The following is a 19,628-nucleotide window of genomic DNA, read 5'->3' on the forward strand; positions in this document are numbered from 1 at the left end:
CTGCCGATGCAGGGGATAAGGGTTCGTGCCCTGGTCCGGGAGGATCCCGCATGCCGCGGAGCGGCTGGGCCCGTGAGCCATGGCCGCTGAGCCTGCGCGTCCAGAGCCTGTGCTCCGCAATGGGAGAGGCCACAACAGTGAGAGGCCCGCGTACCGCAAAAAAAAAAAAAAAAAAAAAAAAAAAATAAGAGTCCCACCATCAAATATGCTATACAAGAAAGCTGGTTAAAATCAGCTCCTTCAGAATATCTGGCTTAATAAACCAGCCTATTCAACATTCAATTTAACTGAAATATAAGGAGGAAGGGTCTTGATAGGCCACCTCATCCGTCACCATGCCTTCAAGTGGATCCAAACCAGACCAGTTTGGTGCCTGGGGCCCACTTCTGCCTGACACTACCCCTTTAACTACCAAGACTTTTCTTTCAGTTTACAAGGTCCATTCAGCTGGGACCAGCTTTTGAGAAGTTACAAAAAATTCAGCTGCCATTATGGGCTCTAGAATCAGCTTCCTTCTTCATGTTCCCTTTTGGTCTCTTGGGGAAAGTACTGGGGGCAGAGTCTGCATAAGGGCAAGCCCCGTGGAAGTCTCTAGGGAAGCATGATGGCAAGTGGATGTAAAGAAAATCACCCCCTGTGAGCTAAGTAAAATAACCCATCCCAATGAGCACTGCAGTTCAAGGTGAGTGAGGGGATTGGAAAACATTCAGGGAAGTGTTAAACTGCAAAGTACCTGTAATTGTTTGCTAAATGGTCTCCCACTAAACATCTCCAGCCCTACACCAGCCATTCTCCATACAGTTGCTGGAGTGACCTGTCCTCACCATCCTGCTGAAGGGACAGACCAATTGAGGAGCTGCAAGGACCAGAGTAATAGCCCCTGAGGTTATGAAACAGGGCGTGTCTTTCTGTCCCCTTGCCACGTGGATTCAGGGGTGATTGTAGACAGCTGGCCAAAGCTGGATCGTTTTCTTTCTCTCTCCTCTCCTCTCTTCTCTCTCTCTCCCTAGAATTTGCTAACTGGAGCAGAGACACACCAGCTGGAAGGTGCTTGGAGCCCAGTCAGCTTTTGCCACCTCCTAGAGAATGACCACGTAGACCACTGCAGCCTTAACCACAGGCTAAGACTTTTCCGACCCAACCTCCTCTGCTTCCCTCTTTCCTCTGCAGAGGTTGGAGCTGCACTACAGACCAATGGCTCTCCCAGCCTCCTCCACCAACTCCCCGTCATTTTTCCTCACAACTGTTTCCCCCAATACATCCCTTGCACATCTCAGACGCCATGATCTTGGCATCTGCTTTTCCGAGGACGGAAACACACGCCTCTAGAATGCCCCACTTTCTAGATTAGTCAGTTTGCTTTTTTGTGGACCCATCAATCTTGTTTCTCTACCATCTCGTTTTTCCTGTTAATGGAGGATAACTGTAGAGGCTTGTCTGCATTCAGATTTAATCTTGTTTTCTTTCTGGCAAGACTACTTCCTAGGTGGTGCTGTGTACCTCCTCTCGTATCCTAGAGGAGTCCTCATGGCAGAGGCCCACAGGAATCGCTGATTCCGCACTGTGCCCAGGCCAACTTGTTCAGCTCTCCCTATGATACAGTGGTGGGTTCTCCCAGAATCCTTCTAATACGTGCAATTACTATTTTCTTCTAGATATTTTAAACTTTTAATTTTTCTGTTTCTGTTTATGATCCATTTGAAGTTAATTTTTGTATATGGCGTGAGGTAAGGGTCAAAATCATTTTTTTCCCCAAATGGATATTCTTCCAGAACCATTTGTTGAAAAGTCTATTCTTTCCTCATTTAATTATTTTGGCATATTTGTCAAAAAAATTCAACTCTCTATGTCTGCGGCTGTTTGGGGATTTTCCATTCCATAATTGTCCTTATGTCAATACCACACTACCTTGATTACTCTGGCTTTATAATAAGTCTTCAAATCAGGCTAAGTCCTTCAAATTTGTTCTTCTTCTCAAAACTGTTTTGCCTATTTTAGGTCATTTGAATTTCCATATACATTTTAGAATCAACTTGTTGATGTCTACAAAAAAAAAACTAAGATTTTATTTGGTTGGCATTGAATCTATAGGTCAATTTGGAAAGAATTACTATTTTAACAATACTGAGTCTTCCAAAGCATGAACATCATGTTTTTAACTGTTTTTAAATTTCAGCAATGTTTTATAGTTTTTAGAATATACATAGTACACATATTGTGTTATAATGTCATGGTTTTTGATAATCTTGTAAATGCCATTAAATTTTTTAATTTTCCATATAATTGCTAATATATAGAAATACAATTGATTTTTTTATATTAACCTTCTGCTCTGTAACACTTCTAAATTTGCATATTATTTCTATGGATTCTTTAGGCATCCACATGTATATCATATGCGTAAAATCATGTCAACTGTAAATAGAGTTTATTTTTTTTAATTTTATGACATTAATTTCTATCTCTTGCTTTATTAAGCTGTCTAGGACTGCCAACTCAATGCTGAGTAGAAGTGGTGAGGGAGGAGATCCTTGCTTATCCCTAATCTGAAAGGAAAAGGATTCAGTCTTTTGCCATTAAATATGACATTAGATGTAGAATTTTCAAAGATGCCCCTTATCAGTTTGAGGAAGCCCCTGCCTATTTCAAGCCTGCTGAGAATTTTTATCATGATTGGGTGTTGGATTTTGCCTAATACTTTTCCTGCATCTATTGAGACTATCAACTAGCTTTTTTCCTTAATTCTGTTAATATGGTAAATTACATTAACTGAATTTCAAATGCTAAACAAATTTTGTGTATCAGTCAGTGTTCTCCAGAGAAACAGAACCAATAGGGAACATATATGTACGTGAATGACTTCTTTGAAGGACTTGGCTCACATGATTGTGGGGCCTGGCGAGTCCAAAATCTGAAGGACAGACTCAGGCAGGACTTGAACTTCTTCTCTATGAAACCTCAGTTTTTGCTCTTAAGGCCTTTCAAGTGATTGGATGAGGCCCACAAATATTATCAAGGGAATCTCCTATAAAGGCAACTGATTGTAGATGTTAACCATATCTATAAAATACCTCACAGCATACTTACTGTTTGATTATATCACTGGGTAGTATCTATAGCCTAGTCAAATTGACTACCATACCTTGAATTCCTGGCATAAACCCCACTTGGTCATGATACATTATTATTTTAAAATACTACCGGATTTGTTTTCCCGATATTTTGTTAGATATTTTTGCATCTGTGTTCATGATATGAATATTGATCTACAGGTTTTTCCTTTTTTTTCTTTATTGTTTTGTAATATCTTTGATTTTGGTGCCAGGGTAATGTTGACCTCATAACATGAGATGGGTAGAATTCTTCCTTTCTCTATTTTAAAAAGTTTATGGAAGATTGGTATTATTACATATTTTAGTAGAACTCACCAGTGAAATCATCTGAACCTAGAGATTTTTGGTAGTAAGTTTTCAAATAAAGATAAATTTTTTTGTAGGGAAATTCAGGGTTTCTATTTCCTTTGAATCACTTTTAATAGGTTGTAACTTTCAGTGAAGTGGTCCATTCCATCTAACTTATACTATTTGGAATAAAATTGTTGATAATAATCTTTTATTATCATTTTAACATCTGAAGTATCTGTAGTTATGTCCCTATTTCATTCCTGATATTAGTAATTTGTCTCTTTGTGTGTGTGCATGTAAATGATATATCTTTGTTTTTCATTAGCTTAACTAGCAATTTATCAATTTTATTGATCTTTTCAAAGTTCTAACTTTAAAAAATCATCTATTTTACTATTTTTGGCCCATTTTCTGTTTAATTGATTTCCACTCTTTATTATTTCCTTCCTTCTGCTTAAATTGTTCTTCTAGTTTCTTATGGTGGAAGTTTAGCTAATTGGTTTTTCAGACCAATTTTCTTCTTTTCTAATATAAGCATTTAAAGCTGTAAATTTCGCTCTAAACACTGCTTTAGTTGCCTATCACTAATTTTGATATGCTGTAATTTCAGTTCAAAATATTTTCTAATTTTTTTTTTGTGATTACTTTTTTTTTTTTTTTTGCGGCACACGGGCCTCTCACTGTTGTGGCCTCTCCCGTTGCGGAGCACAGGATCCAGACGCTCAGACTCAGCGGCCATGGCTCACGGGCCTAGCCGCTCCGCGGCATGTGGGGTCTTCCCAGACCGGGGCACGAACCCATGTCCCCTGCATCGGCAGTCGGACTCCCAACCACTGCGCCATCAGGGAAGCCTGTGATTACTTTTTTGACCAGTGGGTTATTTTCAAATGTAATATTTAATATTTAAATACATTAGGATCTTCCATGTATCTTCCAGTTATTAATCTCTGATTTAATTACTTTACAATCAGAGGTCATAGTCTGGAAGGCAGCTGTCCTCACCACTATACCACCAATGCGGGTATGAGAGATCATACTCTGGATGATTTCAATTCTTCTCATCTTACTGGGACTCATTGTATGGCCCAACACATATTGTATCTTAGTGAATTTTTCACATACACTTGAAAAAATTGTGTATTCTGTGGTTGTTATATATGTGTCTCTGTGTGTGTGTGTTTTAATTTTGCTTTGGTTAGGAAGGATTGTTGTCATTGTTGTATATTAACTTCTAGCTTGATAGTCCTATTTTTCTTTTTAGCACTTTAAAAGATGTGGTTCCATTTACTTCAAGCTTGCATATTTTGGGATGATAATTCTGTAGTAATTCTTTCTATTCCCCTGTTTGTACTTAATATGTCTTTTTCTCTGACTGTTTTGTAGTTTTTCTCTTTATTACTTATTTTCAGCCATTTGCAGCATGGTTTGGGGTGTCTCTGTATATGTGCTTCTCCTACTTGGGATTCATTAAATTCTTGTATCTCTGCATCTATAGTTTTTATTGAATTGGGGGAAATTTGGCCATTATTTCTTCAAATATTTTTTCCATCCTTCCCTCTCTCTTTGCCCTTTGGGATTTTGATTACTGGATCAGTTAATATTTTCCCACATTTATTTCCCTAATCTTTTTACTTCACTTTGGATAGATTCTAGTGCTACCTTCACATTCACTTATCTCTGCAGTGTGTCATTTAATTTTAATCTACTTTGATGAACTTTTCACTTAAGATATTGTTTTATCTCTGTAAGTTCCCTTTCTCTCTTCTTCACATTTTACTTTACATCCTTGAGCATATGGACCATATTTATAATAGCTGTTTTAAAATTCCTATCTGCCAATTCTATCTATTCTGTCATATCTAGGTTGGTTTATTTTCTCCTGTTTAAGTCACATATCTCTGCTCATTTGTATGTCTAGTAATTTTTTATTGGTTGCTGAACATTGTGACTTTTATGTTTAATGCTGGACTTTGTAGTATTCCTGTAAAGCATGTTGGACATATTCTGACAGGCAGCAAAGTTATTTGTGAATTGGTTTGATCTTTTCATGTCTTGTTTTAAAACTATTTTAGGGCAGACCTAGAGTACCCTTTGTTTGTAGACTAATTTAACCCCACTTCAAGTGCATGGCCCTTCTACAATCTCTGATGAGAGGCCACATATTCAACATGGTCTGCACCCTTACTGGAGAGAACTTGAATGATTCCTGGCCTTGTGTGAACTTTAAGAATTGCTTATCTTAACAGCTCCCTGATAACTGGAGGTTATTCTTCCTTGGCAGTTGTTCTTGCCCAGCACATTAAGAGTTCACCCAACACATGTACAGATTTGTTTTGGGCCAAAGACTTAAGGAGTTCCTATGCAGAGTTCCTTTCTGGAACTCTGCCCTTTTAATTCTAGTCCCCTTTGCCTCCCCAACTCCAAATTCATTCTCTTCACCTCAGGAAGACTGCCAGGCTCTGTTTGGATTGTCCCCTCCCTGTGCTGCAGTCTAGAAATTGTCTCCAACATACTCAAGGGGAATCCTAGGCACTTATCTGGAGCTCTTTATCTACACAATACGCCCCCCCTGCAAATTCCAGCTATCTTTTTCATCCCCGAACTCATTCTCCTCAGCTCAGTGGGACTCCTTGCCACACAGTCTAAAAAATGCCTCAAGTCAGAAAACCAAGATTATAAGACTTTTACTTCACTTGTTTCCCTTCTCTCAAGATCAGAGTCTTGCAATGACTGTTGCCCAAAGGCTACACAAGTTGCTGTTACATATATCTTCTCCAGTTTTCTAGTTGTTTATGACAAGAGGGTTGAGTCTAGTCCTGATTACTCTATCATTGCCAGAAGCAGAAATCTTGTTTACTTTTAACAATTTCCAACTATGAAATTGTGTGGTCATATGCATAGTCCACCTCTCTACTAGAATGTAAGCTGTGTGAGGGTAGCAACTCTGTCTGTATTATACACTATGAAATTCCCAGTGACTAGCACCAGGCTGCAACACAGTAAGAACTATGAAGAAAAAAATATATTATTGCAATCCTGGAGCTAGATGTTGACATGAATCTATGGAGGGAGACAAGACGAGGGGATGGAGGGAGAGCAATGGAGCACACGGCACAAAAAGAACGACCAGGGCCCATGTGGTTGCCAGACTTGCATTTGGACCTCATTTCCAGTCTGGGCTGTCCCTGTGACACATGCTTTCCATGCTTGGACTTGGACACTTTCACAATAAAAGACTGGCAGTAAATGCTTCAAGATGCCAGTATTGTGTTAAAGCAGTAGACTATGTTTTCTACACTCTCTGTAGTGTAGTTAGAACATTTAGAATAATTTTTAAAGATCCTTGCACATATTACTGTGTATAATTATACTGCAGATTCTTAGTTGGGGTAAACTTCAGGTTGCTGTGGTAAAGGCACTGGCCAACTGATGAAATCACCTTCTCCTCCTCAGAGGGCCCTGCCCAGTCTCTCACAGCCTGTGTCATCTCTGCTCCCTAAGGCACAGAACATCAGGTGTCACTAATTCCCACCCCCACTCTCCTCCCAATCTGCTTAGTTGCCCCACCAGCTATTAGAGAAGTGCCTGGATTGATTCAGGGTTTAGAGATGTTGGCTGATGTGCAACTGCAAAGTCACACAAATTAAAAGCAAACAGAGCCAAGCCACAAAAGATCTAACCAGTGCTGGCCAAGGGCCACCTCCGACCTAACACACCAGTTAAACAAAAGAGTGTCTCACATCCTGTCTGATGTGAGAGATCAGTAACAGACCTAGATGACAAAAGATGGCAAACTTGTTTGCCAAAAGGCGTCTACTGAAACATGACCACCACCGGTCCACTCTAGAGCTCTCTGTTATATTTCTTCCCTGCTACCCTTATTTCCACTTCTGTTCCTCCCACAGGCAATCATTCCACTGTTAAATGTCTTATTTTGTGTGCATGTTTCTAATTTATGCAAAAGGGATTATTCTGTATCCCATTGTTCTTGCTTTTTCTCAGTAGTTTAGTTGTTCAGGTCCACCCACGTTGCCATGTGCACTTCCAATTTGCTGCTTTTAGTAATGACCCATGGTATGGGTCCATCATATTTCATCAAACCATCTTCCCAATGATAGCAGCTACCTAGCCTCCAACTCCCACAAACAGTGCTGCAGTGAACAGCCCTGTACATAGTCCCTTAAGTACCTGTGTGAGAATTTCCATAAGACATGTCCTGGAGGGGGACTGCAGGGTCCCAGGACATACGAACACTTAGTTTAGCAAATTAGCACCAGATTACTCCTGACACATGGCTGTACATCTCCTCTATCCCAGGGTTTCTCAACCTTAGCACTATTGACATTTTGGACCAGATTATCCTTTGTTCTGGGGCTGTCCTGTGCACTGTAGGGTGTTTGTGAGGATCTCTGGCTTCCACCCCCTAGATGAAACGGCATACTCTCCCTCAGTTGCGGTGACAAAAAACAAAAATGTCTCCCAACACTACCAAAGGTCCCCAAGAGGGGCAAAATCACCCCCAGTTGAAAACCACTGCTCTATCCCCTTTCTGCAACACTTGGCATTATCCAGCTAATTTTTTCTCTGATTACCAATTATTTTAAGCACCTTCTCATATGCTTGACAGTTTTTAAGGATTTTCTGTAATGTTAATTCTGTTAAGGTTGCTGGCCTCTTTTTGTTGATTTGCAGGAGTGCCCTCTGTATTCTTGGTATTTGTCCTTTATTGGAGTTGACATAGCAAGTATCTTCTCCCATCGTTTGCACTAATTAACTCTATCCACAGTGCACTTCACTGACAGAAATCCTAAATTTTCATCTATGAGAGTCGTCAGTATTTTGCTGTATGGTTTGTCCTTTGGAATTTTTTTTAAGAAGTCCTTCCTGGCCCTAGGTCACAAGGTATTTCCCTCTATTAGCTTTACACATTTACCTTTTGTAATTTGGTCTTGAATCCATATGGAACCCAACCTTCTATGTGGAATTGTGTAGGAAACCACTTTTATATCTCCTACAGTGAATCCACCTTTCCCCTGCCAATCTGTGATGCCACTTTGATTGTAAACTAAGTCTCCTTATATGTGTGGGTTTGTCCCCAAGCTCTGCATTGATCTAATAATCTAGCCCTGCACCAATACGCATAAACGTGTTTTCATAACTGACAGGCAAGGCCCCCCTCATTCCTCAGTGAACTATTATTTTTCCACCTAAAATTTAGTGTAAATTTATCAAATTTACCAAAATATCCAACTGTCATTTTTGTTGAGGTTGCACTAACTTTATAAAATGATTTGAGGAAAATGAACGTTTTTATAATATTAAGTTATCCCACCTAGGATTATTCAGCTTTTCTTCTACATCTTCTATTTACTTTTTTTATAGTTTTCATTAAAGACTGTATACTTGTTGAAGTTGATTCCTGGGTACTTTATACTTTTGACTGCCATTATGAGTTGATTTCTTTTTATTTATGTTTCTAGCTCTCGGTTTTTGTTATGTTAATCTTACATTCAGAATTGCTCACTTGCTTTCTGTCTGAGTTTGGGTGGGGTTCAGAATCACTGATTCCCTCCTGGGGTGTCCCTCTCTTTGGGATCAAGGCACCCAGAAGGCTGATAAGTTCATTAGAAGATTGCATAGAAGCAGAGGATCAGACCAAAGAAATTTCTAGAAAAGCCCCACGAATACCCCCAACCCACGACCGAGAGCATTCTCGTCCCCCAGATTCAACATCTTCCCTCCGGGTTGCAAAGTGTTGAATACCCCCAGATATATCTTGTGTCTACGCTGATAGGTCCCTCTTACATAGAAACACTTGTTTTCCTTTGGTAGCTATGTTGGTACCACATACTGAGCTGCCATAAAAGTTACCAAACCTATGGGCTTGGGAGCTACTTTGTCAAGTAACTCCCAAGGAGCTACTTTCCTCTCATAACATGTGCACACAGTGACCCAGTGCTTGCTGGCCCACAGACTTCATCAAATCACCTTAGCCCAAAGAGGCAGCAAGTACAATCACTTGCTCACCCAGAAATCTGTGGTCCCCAAGGCAGCAAGGCCCCACTGTGCACGATAACTCAGGAGAAGTCTGACAGCCTGAATCCCCATTTTCTTGAGGGGATATTAGTTTTAAAAATTGACATCTAAAAATTCTCATCAATCTACAGCTGGTAACTTACCACCGGCACCTTAATGAACAGAATAGATTGACGGGCCATGCTTAAATTTGCATGTCTTCCAAGAAAAATCAGGTTCAACAACATTGGAGGGGAAAGCATTCGGGGAGATTGCACCTGCTCTTCTGAGTCAGTCACCTGATGCAATCAGCTGGCCCTGGAAAGACAAGCCGTGCTTTCCATGTCACTGGAAGGTGGTATGAGAGCTCTCCGGGGTAAAACCCACCTCTTCTGCTAGGGGCCTGTACACCTCGGCTACTGCTTCCCACCAGAGTGCAGGGGGTCGAAGGTAGGACTGTGCAAAGTGGGCTTGCTGAAGGGGTTTCAAGCTGGTTTTCACTAGTACGAGTCCTTTTCTCCTCCTCTGTGTTCAACAGCAATCATCCTACCAGGCTTCCTGACCCCAGCAGAGGTCCCAAATAGACACGTCGAGCAAATTTTAAATGGCTTTATTAAAGGCTGTTAATATAAAATACAACCAAGTTATGAGTAGTCAGTAAGAATTTTTCATTTTTGAAAACATATATCAAAGAAAGGGAGGCTGCTGTGACACCCATGGGGCAGATGTGGCTGGGTGCCACACCCTGCTGTTCCCAGAGCGGGTGGCACTCCCAAACCCAGAGGGCAGGGGCAGTGGGTGGGGGTGGGGCGGGGCGGGGGAGGGGTCCCAGGTGAAAGAACTGAGACTGGTCTCTAGCCTCCTGGTGGAGATTTTCCAATGACAGTCACCCAAAGCAAAACACTGAATCCTTGAGCTGAACCCCAGGGGCAGACAACAGGGTGGCCAGAGGGAGGGGATGCAAAACCACATTAGGCTTCAACTGAAAAGCATGTGTTTTTAAAATCATAACTATAAACTTCTGGTTTTAGAAACGCCCTCTTGATACATGGCAAAAAAGGGGGCAAAACGTATAAGAGTTTAATTTTTCCTTTACTTGGACACACTAAACATAGATTCCCAGGAGGACAGTGAAAGGAATCATCTTTGCATAGGCTGCCCGGGGTTAAGAGGAGAATCTGCAGGGTCAGGCAGGATGGAGACCCATGAGCACGTGTCCTCCAGGCCTTCACCTCTCCGTCTCACACTTCTGTACTTCCGAAAGCAAAGCAAAGCAACACAACTTTAGAACTCCCTCTAGGACTTCCCAAGTTGTGGTTTTACATTTAATCTCAGGAGGCTGTACCTCTATGAAACTTTAAACACTGTTACGGATAACTGAATACTATTGGGTACTGGACCCCAGATGGTGTTAAAGAAGGTAGAAGCTCTCAATAGCCCCCGTGCCCCTCAGCTCCCAGGAGAACCTGAAGGGAATACTGGGTCTTATGAGAAAGTGGAAAAGAAATCAGAGTCATCTCCCGAAAGAACAGACAGATCACCTTGGGCTAACTGTCCCGGGATGCAGATCTTTCTTCCCTGCTACACCAACACCAAGGAATGCAAACTCCCTTCTAGACATCTTTTTTTCTTACGGGGAACCTGCTGGCAAGCATGGGTTCTAAGGTCACTGCCCTCAAAGCTGGAAGTGAGGGCAGGTGTCGAGCCCGGCTCCAAGGCTCAGCAGCTGACCTGCAGGGCTGGCACCCGGCCGTGCATTTCCAGCTGGGATTTCGTTTTCCCCTCATCGCCGTGCTAGGAATCTTTTCTTCTCTTGAATGTTTCAACTATACTTAAACAGTACAGAAGGGACATGTATTCACCACAGTACCGTCAGTCACCGAAGGAGGAAGGTCAGATGCAAGACCCCAAGGGGCCAAATGAGGTTTAGGGACAGAATGCAATTGGCAGAAACCAAACCAAAAGTTGGCTAGGCCACAGCTTTGGCAGAAACTTTGCTGGAAAAAACAAGTCGCCATGTGCTTTACCTTGGAGCCAGATAAAATATTCTAAAAATCATTTCAGAAGGTCCTATGAAACAGAAAGGCATCTTAAAAAGACACACTTTGATACTGAAACTAGGTGCTTACTGGCAGGCCTCGCAGGGATTAAGGCGTCAGGTGAGGAGAACACAGTGAGAGGCAACGTGGAGACCATGCTCGGGCACGTCCTGCAGGCTCGCACCACCCGGGGCCACGGGGTAGTGGCTCCCCGCCCGCCCTACCCCGCCCTGTCCTCCTGGGCAGCCTCGGAGCTGCCCTAACGCCCCTCCCCAGCAGCAGGGACCACAGGTCAAGCGGGCAGCCGAGTCCACCTCCAGGAGATGCTGTTGCCATGACCACGAAGGTCTCCAGGGGGCGCCGCTCGGGCCATGCAGAAACTCGACTCCGCTTCTGCTGGCGGTCAGGGTTGAGGGAGGCTCCACCGTGACGCAGCTTGACCAGTCCTTGGGATGAAGGGCATCCAGTGCCCCTGCCAGCTTCACGCTGGAAGGTTCTAACACAACTAATCAGAAGAGTCTGGTCTGCCAGCAACGCCCGCAGGTGCCCAGGACAGGAAACACCCAACAGGCCCCAGAAGTAGCAAAGAACTTCCAAAGGGAAACTGGTACAAACCCAAGAAAAGTGGTAGCCCTACAACTGCTACATCAGGTATAAAATAATGTAAAGTTAATACAAAACTTTTAAGCATGCAACTCGTTAATAAACAATGATGAATAGTTTGAATAAGTACCACGGCAGCTTAAAGACGACCTCCATCACGTGCCAACCTGTTTCCTGGAAATGACATGAGAAGAAAGGGTGGCACATGATGCTGAAGTGTGGCTTCAGCAAGGGAAGCCTGGACAGCTGGCGCGTGGGGTTGAGGACTCCCGCCCCGTGGGGCAGCTCTCCCCATGGGCACAGCCAGCACCCAGCACCATTATTGCTGAGGACAGCCACCCACTGAAAGGAGCCCCGTGCATTTCTAAAAGGGAGGGGATACAGGAGAGGAGATGGAAATCACTTTATGATTTTTGTGACAGGGTTGAGAAAAATCTTTCTCTGAGGAGGGGGAAAAATTGGGTGGAGCTAGAACAGAACTTTTATTGACAAGGTTTACTGAATTCCTAAGAGTTTTTAAAAATTCCAAATGTAAAACTTCTGTTCATCAGATCGTTGAAAATAGCACAGGTATCTGGTCTTACCAAAAAGGGAAAAATCTGGAAAGCTGGACAAGGCCATATTTACCAGTTTCCAAACGGTTAAGAAGAGAGTGTACAGAAACTAGCAAAAGACACAGGGGAACGCCGTCCTCCTTCTTCTCCTTCGCCACACCACTTTGGAAAACATTTTGGGATTATTGGTTTGTTTTGTCTAACACATTTTACCAATTGTCCAGAAAATCAAATCCTGTCTTCAAGATGACATTACTTGAGCTGACCTGTAGAAGGGACAAAAACACCAAAATAAGGCATGAGACTAAGTTAGCATAATCTAAAAACAGCATCTCATTTAAAATGACCCAAATGAAATAGTCTGCTTCCGTCTCAGAGGCTCCCTGACCTCAATTTGCCTCAGTGCTGGGAACCAGAAAATTAAATAAAGCTCAATGCAAGCCACACTCTGCCAGGATCCAACACATACCCCACTCCGTCCCCAGGCATGTCTGAGGGCAGCCTGTGGAACCTACCCACAGAGAAAAGGAGAAAAACGTAGCTTTTCTATTTTTGAATGATGGGCATGTTTAAATGTAGTCACTGTGGAGTGTGAGAACAAGTTACAAGTTTCATATGAGACTAGTGTGAAACACACACACACACTGACAGACGAAACAAAATAAAATAAATTACCAAGTTGAGGGAGTGAAAAATATGGAGAAAGGATGTATAGTTTATTCTTTTCAGATGATGCGGAAGGTTCTGGAGTGATCTTCCCTAACCCAGGGCCATTCTTCAGGTCACAGACTGCCCACTTACAAGACACGGGGTTGGTTTAAAGGGCCGTCTGCGAGCACAGGCCGCTGATTCAGACACATTTGCACAGGCTTCCGCCAGCTGCCTGAGTTGAGAGGCCCGTCTCCCGGGTCTCACACGAGTGCGTGTTTCCCTGGTGGCCACAGTCTTCCCGAGCGAGGGAGCCTTGACCCTGTGCTCTCCACACAGGGGCAAACAGAAGATGCTAACGCGGAGGCCACGGAGCTGAGCGGCTCCCTCTGAAGCACGTCCCAGGCCCAGTTTTGCCGCCTCTCAGATTGAGCCAGAGCTCGAAAAGCCAAAGGCGTTCAAACACGTTCCTTTTTCTGGTTTCCTACCAGTGTCTTACGTGTGGCAGCACTTCACGCTGTGCTGTGCACTCGGAAATCTGTTCTTTCAAAGGGTTTCAGGTGCTCTGTCATACTCACAGCCCCCAACCCCACACACACGCTTTCCTGCGTCGCGTTACAATGAAGACCCTCACGTAGCTTATATAGATGCTTCCTTCAGAGGAAGACCCCACTGTGAAGTGTCGGAGAGAGAGCACCAGGCAGGAAGATTAGGGCGGAGATGGAGCCAGGCACCACAGCGGCAAGGGAGGGGCCCAAAGTGCCGGCCTAAGACGGTGGGAGACCCTGAAGGAGGGACAGGCTGGAAAGTTGATGTAGAGACGATGGTAGGCAGAGGGCCTCCCATCCCAGGGCTCCCCTTCTTCAGGAGGACAACTGACTAGGTCATCTGCCTAGAGAGGTGTGGACGTGCCTGGAACCCCAATCCAGGAAACACCCAGAGGACGACCACAGCTGAAAAACAAAACCCACAGCCAGGGGCTGCCCTGCTGGCGCAGTGGTTAAGAATCCGCCTGCCACTGCAGGGGACACGGGTTTGATCCCTGGTCTGGGAGGATCCCACATGCCATGGAGCAGCTAAGCCCGTGCACCACAACTACTGAGCCTGCGCTCTAGAGCCCACGAGCTACAACTACTGAGCCCGCGTACTGCAACTACTGAAGCCTGCGCACCTAGAGTCCGTGCTCCGCAACAAGAGAAGCCACCTCAGTGAGATGCCCGTGCGCCACAACTACTGAGCCTCCCCTGTAGAGCCCGCGAACCACAACTACTGAAGCCCTCAAGCCTAGAGCCCGTGCTCCACAACAAGAGAAGCCACCACAATGAGAAGCCCGCGCACCGCAACGAAGAGTAGCTCCCGCTCGCCCCAACTAGAGAAAGCCTGCGTGTAGCAACGAAGACCCAACGCAGCCCAAAATAAATAAAATAAATAAATGTATTAAAAAAACAAAAAAAAAACACAGCCTCCCTCTGAAATACACCTACCTATTTATTTATTTATTTTGGTTTTGGGTGATCCTTAACCAAACATTTTCTCTTCTCTTTGCTGAGTTTTCTCAAGCAATGCAGAACAGCTGGTAAAGACAACAGTTGGTGCTCCACCAAACTTGGAAAACACGGAGAAGCCACCCACGCTGCCTACTCTCTTGTAGGGCCCTTTCTTCACGACACATGGCACCGCAGCCCGTGAGCCGCTCACATCTCTCTCTTCCTTTCCCTCCGTTCTCAGAAAGAAGTCCTTTCTTTAGGACTCCTCCCTGGACACCTAACCCCGTTTTGTGTGGAAACAAGAAGCGGCCCATCATTCCTGAATTAAGTCTCCTGTGGTCCCCAAACAAGCATGGCTGCTCTCCTGGCAGAGGCCTGGGGTCCCAGCCACTTCCCCCATGTCCCTCAGGACATCTGCGGGACCCTTCCTCACCGACACCACAGCCCAGCCTCCCAGGCCCCTGCGTGGAGCCGGCGTCCAAATCCCACCCACACCGCCGCCTTCCCCCTCGAGTCCTCTGCTCATTGCCCCCTGCATCCCTTCCGTACCTGCCCTCACACAACCGGGGAAGGGCAGTGGGCATCTGGGACACAACCACGGAACAGGCAAACAGGTCACGGCACCAGACGGCTTCACAGAACATGTCTCCTGCCCGTATGTTGGTCACCAAGCTGAGTGACAACCCAGCAGACCTGAACCCAGAAGTCCTCTGAGGGATGGCAGAGGAAGGAGAAAAAGGGGGCATCTGTGGTCCGCCCACCCACGTGAGGTGGCCCTGGTAACTCGGGATGAAGGAGCCCCTGGCCTGAAGCAAGGCACCCACCTGTACAGGCACGGGTTCCAAGAACAGAGCGCCCTCCATGTCCTCCACGGCCTCGGGAGAGGGTGGCTTCCCCATGGGCTCGGAGGCGGTGGCCTCACTCAGCGGGCTGGTGCAGGCCTGGGTGGGCTGGGGTCTCTCTCGCTCCACGCTGATGCTGGGCAGGACCCACTGCTCCTGGCGGAGGCTGCTGGACTTTTCCACCTTGGCCTCTCTGGCCTTCGGGGCAGGCTCCTGCCGGTAACAGACAGGCAAGACCTTTTCCCCTTTCTCCATAGACTTGATCTGGCTGGGGGTCAGCGACTGGAACTCGGCCTCAGGGCCCTCCCCCCGGGACCGCTCTGCATTGATCTTCCAGAAGGACGCTTCCTCTTCCTTCCGGGTGGCAGGACCCAGAGCATCCAGACTGGAGGACTTGCTGCCCTGGGAGGGTCGGAGGGCCTGCGAGCCCTGAGGAGCTTTGGACAGCGGCCTGGGCTCGGTGTTAGTGCTGCAGCTTGGCTCTTGGATGGATAAGGAGGACACGCTGAACTCCATCTGACTCTAGCGGGATGCGGGGAGGGAGGGAAAGAAGAGAGCAACACATTCGGTCAACGGGACAGGTGTGCCAGCCCACACGTCCCCCCAGTAGCAACAGCACTGCCTGCTGTCCATTTGCTGGCACTGTCTGTCCCCAGTGGTTAGTTTCAGGACCGCCATCACAGCCCTGACACACGGCACAAGCTTTGAGAGCCGTCACATCCTGTCACACTGGAGGCTACGAACAGTTCGGACTCCTGAATCTGACTGATGACTAAGGCCGCTGCTTGGTGAGCAGATCACCCACCCGCCTCTTCAGGAGGGATTCACGCCCTTTCCTGAGGAGGGCGACTGCCCCCCTGGGGGTGACAAGGAAGGGTGCACAGTCAGCGTGACAGCACTGCAGTGGGGGTCAAAACCCAGAACCAAGTCCCCACCTCACGGGCCTCTGCCTTCCTGACCGATGGCAGCCAGCAAGGGTGAAAGAAAAACCAACAGCCAGACCCTGCTTCCCTGGACTAAACCAAGAAAGTCAAGGGCAGGCCTGTGTGCGGCTGCAAAGATGTGATCCCCCTCGCACGCCTCCACCCCACACTCCGCCTGCACGCCTGCTATACACTGCATGTTTGTGTGCCCCAAATTCACATGCTGAAGGCCTAACTCCCAAAGTTAGTATTTGGAGGCAGGGCCTTTAGGAGGTTTAGGTGAGGTCATGAGGGTGGAGCCCCCAGGACAGGATTAGTGCCCTGAGAGATGCTCTCTTTCTCCACCATGTAAGGACACAGTGAGAAGGCGGCTGTCTGCAAATCAGGAAGAGGGTCTCCCCAGGACCAACCCTGCTGGCACCGGGATCTCGGACTCCCAGCCCCAGAACTGTGAGAAGCGGACGTCTGTTACTGGATGCCCCCGGTCTGCAGTATCTGTCACAGCTGCCCGAACTGACAAGACAGTCTTCCTCTCCCGTGATCTCCTCGGTGCTACCCTGCTGCTCTCAGCTGGTCCTGGCCCTGTTAGGTGGGGAACCCCTGAGGGCAGGGCAGGGTCCACACCCCACATCCAAGTGCCCCAGAAACACTTTCCTTGATCTGATGCTGCTAACCACTGTGACCTCTAAAAGTGGTAGGGCTGAGCTGTTCTGACCAACAAACCATGAGTGGAAACCTGACGCCTCTTTACAGTGGAGCACCCTGGAGGGTGGCGCCCCCAAGCCCTGCAGAGCGAGCAGTCTGCTGCCTCAGGCATTTCTCAAATTAAACTGGAACATTCTTCTCTTCCTCTCCACTTCCACTCCCTCATACATTCCCTTCCTCTTATTCTTCTTAAAATAAAAGTATTAAAACTGCATACTAAAATTTGGGGAATTAGAAAAAAATCATTCATAACCTTTCCCTCTTCCCATAATCTCTATTAGTTTGTGTAGTTTCATGTAATCTTTCTCAGATATGTATTTTATGACGTTGCAGTTCTGTTATGCATATAATTTTGGGTATTGTTTCTTCACTTAACCAGAAGCATCATCAATGGTGTTATGTTGTCTTTGTAATCATTAGTTTTAATGGGCACAAGATATTTCATTGAGTGGCTGTCCCACCATCTACTTTCCCATTTTCTTTTTATCAGTTTGCTGCTTTTAATTTCTGTTGTTATAATTAAGGCTGTCAGAACATCTTCATGTATACAGCTCTCCCCCATTTGGAGTTAATTTCTTCAGACAGATCTCCAGAAGCAAAGTACCAAACTACAACAGGTTTAAACCTTTCTTTTATTATGGTTTTGGGTGCATATCAAATTTGTTTGCCAGTGGCTGCCCTGATTTCTAATGCTGCCAGCTATATATCAGAGTAGCAATTGCAGCCACTGCTTCCGTGTTGTCACTGAGTATAATTTAAAACTGTGCTAACATGGTTCTCTATTACTTTAATGCATATGCCTTCACTTCTCTCTGGCTGAGACTTTTCCTAAAAGCCCAGATTCTGATGGCCACAGGTCTCTCCTCAAGATGATGAGGCCACAAGGAACTCCAGCTCCAAACACAAGCACAGGCTGCCTTGAAGCTCAGGGTTATAAGAAATAGAACCCAAGAAAAAACATCAAAGCCCATTCAGAGCCTCAGAGCATAGCGCAGCAACAGGTGTGCAGAGGGCAAAGTGGAGAGAGAGACCTGCACAGAGGGTCTTTGCAGACCGGCACTCCCCAGCCTGAGGCGCTTGTCTGCTGGACCACTGGAGCGGATGGGGGCTGGGTGCTGAGGCTCAGGCTTCGGGGGTCAGACCCTGGGGAGAGGACTGGGCCTTCATCAGAAAACAAGAAAATTCTCAAGTAAACAACCTAACCTATCACCTAAAACGATTAGAAAAAAAACAAAAACCTAAAGTCAGCAGAAGGAAGGAAATAATAAATATCAGGGAGGAAATAAATAAAACAGAGGTTAAAAAAACCATAGAAAAAATCAACAAAACCAAGAGCTGGTTCTTTGAAAGGGTAAACAAAATTGACAAACTTCTAGCCAGGCTCACCAAGAAGAAAAGAGAAAGAACCCAAATAAAATAAGAAATGAAAAAGGAGAAATCTCAACTGATACTGCAGAAATACAAAAAACCATAAGAGAATACTATGAACAATTACATGCCAACAAATTTGACAACCTAGAAGAAACGGACAACTTTCTAGAAACTTACAGACCACCAAAATTGAATCAAGAAGAAATAGATAATTTGAACAGACTGATCACTAGAAGTGAAGTAGAATCTGTAATAAAAAGATTCCTACAAACAAAAGTCCAGGATCAGATGGCTTCACAGGTGAATTCTACCAAACATACAAAGAAGAATTTATACTGATTCTTCTCAAACTCTTCCAAAAGTTTGAAGAGGAGGGAACACTCCCAAAGACATTCTACGAAGCCACCATCACTCTGATACCAAAACCAGACAAAGACACCACTAAAAAAGAAAATGACAGGACAATATATTTCATGAATATAGATGCAAAAATTCTCAACAAAATATTAGCAAACCGAATCCAACAACACATAAAAAAGATTACACACCACAACCGAGTGGGATTCATCCCAGGTTCACAAGGATGGTTCAACATACACAAATCAATCAATGCACACCACATTAACAAAAGAAAAGTCCAAAACCACATGATCATCTCAATAGATGCAGAAAAAGCATTTGACAAAATTCAACATCCATTCATGATTAAAAACTCTTACCAAAGTGGGAATAGAGGGAACATATCTCAACATAATAAAAGCTATTTATGACAAACCCACAGCCAATACAATACTCAATGGTGAAAAGCTGAAAGCCTTCCCAATAAAATCTGGAACAAGACAAGGATGTCCACTCTCTCCACTTCTCTTTAACATAGTATTGGAAGTCCTAGCAATCAGACAAGAAAAAGAAATAAAAGGTACCCAAGTTGAAAGGGAAGAAGTAAAATTGTTACTATAAGCAGATGACATGATACTATATATAGAAAACCCTAAGGACTCCACACAAAAACTACTAGATCTAATAAATGAATGCAG

The 19,628-nt window shown here is 44.9% G+C and overlaps 1 protein-coding gene across 1 annotated transcript in view; it reads right to left on the reverse strand.

Moving 5' to 3' along the window:
- Positions 1-10,013: 10,013 nt before the first annotated feature.
- The window catches only part of LOC308616212 (uncharacterized protein C1orf198 homolog), a 33,904-nt gene continuing 24,289 nt past the window's right edge, over positions 10,014-19,628 (reverse strand). The window contains exons 3-4 of the mRNA XM_081232387.1: positions 15,575-16,114; positions 10,014-12,881 (exon numbers count right to left, since the gene is read on the reverse strand). Of these exons, the coding sequence (XP_081088513.1) occupies positions 12,825-12,881; positions 15,575-16,114 (597 nt within the window). The 3' untranslated portion in view covers positions 10,014-12,824. The remainder of the gene's footprint in view (positions 12,882-15,574; positions 16,115-19,628) is intronic.

This window comes from Mesoplodon bidens (genome assembly GCF_964165515.1).
Source record: "Mesoplodon bidens genome assembly, chromosome: 1".
NCBI classification, from domain to species: Eukaryota; Metazoa; Chordata; class Mammalia; order Artiodactyla; family Ziphiidae; genus Mesoplodon; species Mesoplodon bidens.